Consider the following 7,667-nt stretch of genomic DNA (forward strand, 5'->3'; position numbering starts at 1 on the left):
ATTTCTCTTTATATTTTTGTATAGTTTAAATGTTTATTTAGCCAAAACATCGAATTAATTATAACTCTTATTAATTATTCACAATATTTTAACTTTTTAAATATTTATACTAAATAATTTTATAAAAATGGATTTTTCGAAAAATTTACATTGCAATATTTAAATTTGATAATACATGTAGTACTTTAAATATACATGTACACATTTATCTTAATATTTGAAATAATTTAATTAGTATCAATTTATATACTTGTATTTCTGTAATTGTGATAATTGTTAAATAATAATTATTAATAATAATTATTAAACAAATATGCTTTTGCAATAGAAAATATGTTAAAACATAAAAAATAAATAGAATAGAAAAGTATTTCCGTAAGATATACGTGTGTTATACGTGAATACATGCCTAAGCGACTCGAAGAATATTCTAAAATTAGGAAGTAGGCGCTTGAACTCGCATATCCGTATCAGACGAGGGCAAGATTTGCTGACTTTGTCTAAACAAACATTCGACATATCAAACTATACAAAAGTACAAAATGAGTTCTAAGAGTTCTATTATCAAAAATAGGATATTTATACTACAACTGAGCTTGTTGAAATGAATTTTTTGTATGATATAAACACAATCATGTTAAATTATTGCAACATTTCGAAAATTTGTAATTATTCTCTGAATAAGAATGTAACCAATAAATAATAATGTAAAAATTAAACTTAAAATAATACTTTAATTTATTATTGCTGTAAAATATTATATAAAAATAATGTATTATAATTTTTATATATTTTTAGTTTTTTATAGATTTAGCTAAATTTTATTTTTTATACTATAACATTTAACAATATTATTAAAGTAATAAAAATTATTATATTTATTTGTTTATTATATGTTGATCAACGTGTTTAATACTACGAATTAAATCATACATAATGTAAAGAAGTTAAAATATTGTATTCTCGCAATTCTGATAATTAATTACTCTGCATGACTTTGTATTCCATGGAAATGATTAAAGAACATTAATAAAAATTTCATGCGTGCGATCTCTCTATTTCCGACGTCAGTTTCGTGATGTGGAATCCTCCAGGTTAGGCTTGAACTTTTGGCCTTGTTCAGAAAAAAAATTTATAATAGATATATAACATGAATTTAACGTTTTTGCTACGATTATTATTGCGCATGTGAATCGTCAATTGTTAACGTGAGTAATTATTGTTTTATCGCTTCGGCAATTTATTTCGATGACAAAATTACCCGTTAATATCGTTGCCATAAGATAGAGTAAGATAGAGAATCAATCGATAATGTAGCCCGTATGATTCCTTACATTTATTATTGATTTCAAACTAAAGCAATAATGTATTAATATTTAAATCGAATGAGTGGAAATAATTCAAAAACGTGATAATATTAGAGACCCGTAAAACGGTTATAAATTAAACATTATTGCAGAAAGATAGAAAACTAAAGCGCGAGTATTACATTAGTATCTGTAGAAAAATATTTATTTGAGAAAACACAATTGTTGAAATAATTAGCGAAATCGTGCACCTTTGTGATGAACTTCACTTGGCAGCGACACAATGTAGTTATTTATGTGTGTCGTGCAAATATAACACCGTGCCATGAATAGGATGACTAAGCCGCTGCGAGGCGACGACTGGAAATGATAGTATTCCTACGAACATTTAAAAAGTTCAAATAATGTAAATTCTAGCATGTTACAATGTATTCGAATCAGATAAATAACGTTGGGTTCATGAAACATTTGTAACGTTCCGTGACGCGAAAGTAATTATCGTCGACAGACTAAATTCCTATGATTCGCATTAATTATCAGCACATATGCGTATGTCTTAAGCTATATACCGGGTGTTCATTAATAGCATAATATCTTTTCGTCAAATTCATATTTAGGAATCTTTCTTGATACTTTTTATCGTATACCAATATATTACATACCAAGTAAAGTATATGTACGAGATATGTACATGTATATTATGTAACAAATTAAATATATGTACAAGAAGCGAAATATTAAAGTATTTATATGGCACGTAATCTCTCAAATCAAAATATCATTAGAATATTATGATTATAGAATAAGTAGAGCAATATATAATAAAAAGTAAAGGTCTTGGCGGAACAACTAGAGCGGTTGAAATGTCATTTCTTAGAAGCATCTAGTTATAAATGACCTTTTCACAAACGTAGAAATAACTATAACACCGCAACTTTATGCGTTTCATGTGCTATTATATGTTTTATCAAGGGAAGGTCTTCTCGACAAAGCCCTTAAAATGAAAGTGGAGTGAACCACTTGATAAATTAAATAAGTAATTGAAGTAGCCTAATTTCTAACAAAAACTCTATAAGTACAGATATATATATCCAGCAGTACTCTAATTCAAGTTAAAATGTTATTATCAATTTTCTTATTATGAAAACATAATTGACACTTGATATCTATCGAATTCTAATATTTTTCATATTTAACATATTTTTCAAAAAAGTTTTTATAAAAATTTATATATTTCTTTATCGGAGAGCCAGAACTCTGTTAACTAAGATTGATATATTAAATTACTAAAACAACTGATATACTATACAAACATAAAAATGGATTTTAATTTTACAGGTACGATATGGCGACCAGTGGGATTGTCGATCGTTTACCTGGGACTGATGCTTTATTCTCCAATGGTCCCAATACCGACGCACAAAACCATGACAGGCCACACCGGAATATACCTAAAGACTTGCATTTGCCTAGCCTTTCTTGTAGTCATAGCTCAGATCACCTTTCACATTGTTCTTTTGTCACTACCGCCCTATGGTTATTTTCTACAAAACTGTAAGCAACACTCTGACTTAATATTATGTTATCTTTAAAACTTAACAAAAATGTTAGCAATTATTATTTTCATAAATACCATATCGTTACATATATAATATATATTCGGATAACATTAAGTGTTATACAAAATGAAATTTAAAAGAATATTTAAAAAAATCCTAGAATTTTTAATAAGAAATAATTTTAGCTCTGAATACAAGCAAATAATATATTTTCAGGCGTGTTTTTGGAGAAGCTCTTCAGACACATAGGCTTTGTCAAATTAGATAGCGCATCAGTATGGGAAGTTTTTTACTGGCTCACGCCGGAATTGTTAGTCTTACCCACCGTTCTTGCCGTATATTTTATATGCCGTTTCCTTACGCAAAGAGATGTTAACGATGAACAGAATGAAGCTGCTCGTCAGCAGGAAAATGATTCTCAGCGACAGAAAACGGAAGACAGTACCGCGAAGGTAATTACATTGTTGTATTATTGTCATATGTTCAGTAAAAAAACGTAAATGCAATAATTTATATAAATATATGCATGCACAAAATACCCTTTATGTTTAAATTATTTAATCTAAATCGATTTACAAATCGACTCTAAACTATTGTATATATCCGAGTTGTATTTTGCGCAAAAAATTGATATCTTATCAAAAATAACTCACGCCTACGTACGTTCACGATATTCAGATAATCAATTTCTTGGGAAATATCGGTACCTACGTTGTATTAGCATCATTATGCTGTGTCGCGGCATTGAAGCCATCGATAGAGGCGTCTTTCTACTTCCTGGTGTTCCTCGGCGCCGCTACGTGCTGGGCATGCAACAAAGAACTGCGGAAGGGATTTTCCGTGATCTGCAGGATCATCATGGTCATCGTGATCGTGCACATCGTTACGTTGCTCGCTTACCAGAACGAATGGCCACAGGAGATTCTGCCGGTAAATGGTACTTGGTCACGTTACCTGGCCCTGGCTGCAGTTTATCACACCAATTGCAGCGATCCGCGAAACGTGGAGTATACAGATGATGCCGATTGGTTGATTTACGGATACGCTTTGAGATTGTTCTGGCTCTACTACATCCTTGCGTTGCAGTCGCAATTTCTCAGTAGGAAACCGGTGAGTTTACATATTTTTTATTTAATGTGAATAATAATATTCTAAAAATTTTGGTATTACAATTACATAATTAATCATTAAGGAAATTAGAATAGAATATATAAGGATATTGCTAGGCAACATTAGAGTTTAGTACTTTTTATATTTCATTATCTAGAATTTTTAATTCTAAACTTTTATAATTGCATCAGAATTATTTTAATTGCTGTATTATTAATGCAATTATGTTATTTTCTTATCGAAAGAAAGATAATTAAATATAAGTAATTTTTGTAGAGCAGGGCACTCTATCGTATTACCTAAATTAAAAATTTGGTGTTATCATTAATAAAATTAAGGTACAATAGAATAGCAATGGGATTCGATGTCTCTGTATGTAGTCTATACGATATACAAATACTAGAAATAGCATATTGGATGGCACTTTCCCGGACCAAAGCTTTTTTTAAAACTTGAAGGCCTTTATCCTGAGCTATATATGCTATCTGCCTGTTGCGTAGAGCATAATTAACCCATTTGTGGATAAAGAGTAATTAACATCATCGCTGCAAATAACAGCTGATAGCCTAACAAGACCTCTCAACTAACTCTAACGTATCTAAAATTATTGACACAAGATTAAGCTTATTAAATAAATCGCAAAAATAGAATTGCTAACTGTTAAGAAAGTCATACTTTCTTTTTAAAATTGCATAGATCACATCTTTATAATCGCATCTCATTTTATATTGGCGACAATTTATTATAAATATATTTCCTTTTATTTCATGTTCTAAAATAACATTGTTGTAAATGAAAAAAAGTAAAACATTATTTAGTTATGAAAAAAATCTTTATGGTTTCTTCCACATATCTAAGAAATTTTGTGAGTTTCTTAATTACAAATTTTATATAAATTTCGGCGATTCTTGATTTTTAATTCGTGGAAAGTATTGTTGAAAATATCTTGCTTGTACTAACAAGGCGTTACAGGCGAAAGAAGCAAAACGATTAAGCGGCAGGCTGGAAAATCTAGACACTCCATTGTCCAGGCACGTGTCTATCAGGCGCAGGACACCTTCCCAAAGATGGCAATCAGCTCGACGTAAGGCTCGCGTAAGGACTCGTTCCATATGAGAGCCGATTCGATATAGTACAATTAATATTTCCACATATTTGTTTACGCAACTTCGCCTTTGTCCTCAGCTGTATTTTATTTCAGATTCTTGTTTTGCTGATATGTATTGCATTGGGCGCCAAAAGTTTATATAAAATTTCTTATTCGAAGCTCATTTTATTATTATTATGCACATTCATAATTAGGCACATTTCAGTAAAAGCTTTACTAATTTCTAAAAACTTTTTAAGCTATTAAATTTTTAAATATATATTATTTATGTATTTTCAGAGAGAATATATGATGTATTTTTTATACTGTGTTGCATTTATATCGTACAATATAATTGTACATTTGTTATATATTAACATTTTAAGTAAAAATTTTAAATTACTATTAAAAATTTTATTCATCGAAATTTTCACTAAACTTTCTAGTTTCTCAATTTCCAGTAACGTTTACAATTAAATCTTTTATTTCTTTTAATATTTTAATATATTTATGTAATTATTTATTGTAGTCTTGTTTGTAGTTATTTCTCCTCAATTTATTTCTATTAATTAGATTTAGTAGTAAACTTTATTTTTGAGTATTTTCTCTAAACTATGTAAAATATGCGACCAACAATTTTATAATTAGTGTTGATTGTAGTAGCTATTAGCTAATCATGTAGCTTTATTTATCAGTAATCTCCGCCTAACAAATTGTTTTCGAGAATTAATCTTCTGTAAAAAGTTGTTTTGCCTATTTTTAAATACTTTCTATGTTCTTATTTGCTGTCGCCTTCCAGATGTGCAGTTATTGTTTAACGCTGAACAAAACCGTTTTTCGTTTGGATGCTGCTATGTTTAGTTTGCCATTGTTTTAGAAGCCGGTCGTAGATTCGCCGTTAGCAACGATCGACGAGCGAACGCCTGTACGTATACCAATTGAATATGCATGTTTAACTAATTATTTATTCTACTCCACACTCTCTTCTGCATGTGACACAAATAAATCTTTAAACGGTTCAAGATTCTATTCGAGTAAATGACTACCATGATCTGGCGTGCAGTTGCAATTAACTTTGCATATAATTTTCACATGCGCAATCACTATTATTAAAAGAAATTTTAACTAATATTAATAAACTGGTGAAGGTAAAACGCATGTTTCACATATTTTGCATGAAGCTTGCTATCGTCGTAGGAAACTAGGAGAACATTGATTTATAGTATAATGTGAGAGACACGATAATAAAGAATTTATAGAATGAAATAGTATTATAAAATTCTCGTTGAAAATAAGTAAAATTTCTTTCGATTTATTGTACAGCTGATGCGATTTGGATCTGGAAGAGCAGGGCTTCTTCAAGATTCCGCTACTGGAAGTATCATTGTTAATCAAGATGGTCAGCAGGACGACAACATACAAATGCAGAGTCTCAGTGAAGGTAATAGTGTAGTAAATCTTAAGACGTACGATGTTACGCGTTGTTATGCGATCATTATAACTGAATAAAGCGGTTAATTCATGATCTTTATAAATCATAATTTATAAATGATATATAATTTTTATAAATTAGGAACGTCTGATGAAACGCAGGGCATCGTTGAGCAAATAATTATGGCAGTATACGCTATCTTCCAATTAATAGCAAATTCATCATATCTTGCTACAAATATAATAATGATGGTAAGTATCGTAAAATAAAGATTACAATTCAACAAATCGATTATTTTTTAAATTTATCTTTTAGACGTGGAGTATAATGTATCACAGCTGGACAACATTCGTTCTGCTTCTATGGGCGCTAATTCTATGGATGGTTCCCAATAAACGTGCTTCCATGATGAAGTGCTCTCCCTTCATCGTGTTCTACGCGACTCTCTTACTTCTCGGACAATATGTATACAGTATGGAGCTAAACGATGAAGAATTGCCGATAGAAATAAGCGACGTAAAGATTTCTGAAATTGGCTTTAGTAAAACCGAGTACCGCTGGCACCTCATAGTTAAGGTACGCATTAATATCAGCTCTTGCAAATAGGAAAATTTAAATTTGTTAAAAAATGAATTAATTTCACAAGCTGTATTATATATCTCAATATAATATTTAACCCAATTTATTCATGTACAGTGCCTATTTATATCGATGTTCTGGATTACTATGAGGCAATATATGGCAGAACGAAAGCAACAGCGACGATCTTCTGCTCTGAGGGACATGGTAGCGCCATTACACGTATCTGTCTCGACGGCTACAACCGCCATGAATCACGAGGTGACAGAAATCAAGAGTAAATTTATGAAAAATGTCGGGAAACTGTTGCAAGATTTTATGACAAGATTCTGGATTGCTATCGTAGCAATCATGCTGTTCATCTGCGGCATTACGGGCGAACGTATGACCATGTTTAGAATCGTTTACATGTCACTATTTCTCATCTTCGTCATCACATTCCAGGTATCGTATTGGGAACCTGCACGGAAAGAACGATTTTACTGGAAGATCTAAAAATTTTGCTGGATACAGATCTGAAAATAATTCTTGTTAGAAAGTCAAAAATGATAAAGCATTGCTATAAAACATTTTGATGTTCTAGCAATCAGTTT

The 7,667-nt window shown here is 30.5% G+C and overlaps 1 protein-coding gene across 1 annotated transcript in view; it reads left to right on the top strand.

Annotated features, from left to right (window-relative positions):
• Nucleotides 1-7,667, top strand: part of LOC105453435 (piezo-type mechanosensitive ion channel component 2-like) — a 27,522-nt gene that overhangs the window by 5,331 nt on the left and 14,524 nt on the right. Inside the window, exons 3-11 of the mRNA XM_011695395.1 lie at nt 2,646-2,861; nt 3,083-3,318; nt 3,545-3,976; nt 4,940-5,071; nt 5,941-5,988; nt 6,387-6,504; nt 6,637-6,746; nt 6,811-7,071; nt 7,192-7,541. Coding sequence (XP_011693697.1) covers nt 2,646-2,861; nt 3,083-3,318; nt 3,545-3,976; nt 4,940-5,071; nt 5,941-5,988; nt 6,387-6,504; nt 6,637-6,746; nt 6,811-7,071; nt 7,192-7,541 — 1,903 coding nt within the window. The remainder of the gene's footprint in view (nt 1-2,645; nt 2,862-3,082; nt 3,319-3,544; nt 3,977-4,939; nt 5,072-5,940; nt 5,989-6,386; nt 6,505-6,636; nt 6,747-6,810; nt 7,072-7,191; nt 7,542-7,667) is intronic.

Source organism: Wasmannia auropunctata, unplaced genomic scaffold, assembly GCF_000956235.1.
Source record: "Wasmannia auropunctata unplaced genomic scaffold, wasmannia.A_1.0 LD336000.1, whole genome shotgun sequence".
Taxonomy (NCBI): Eukaryota; Metazoa; Arthropoda; class Insecta; order Hymenoptera; family Formicidae; genus Wasmannia; species Wasmannia auropunctata.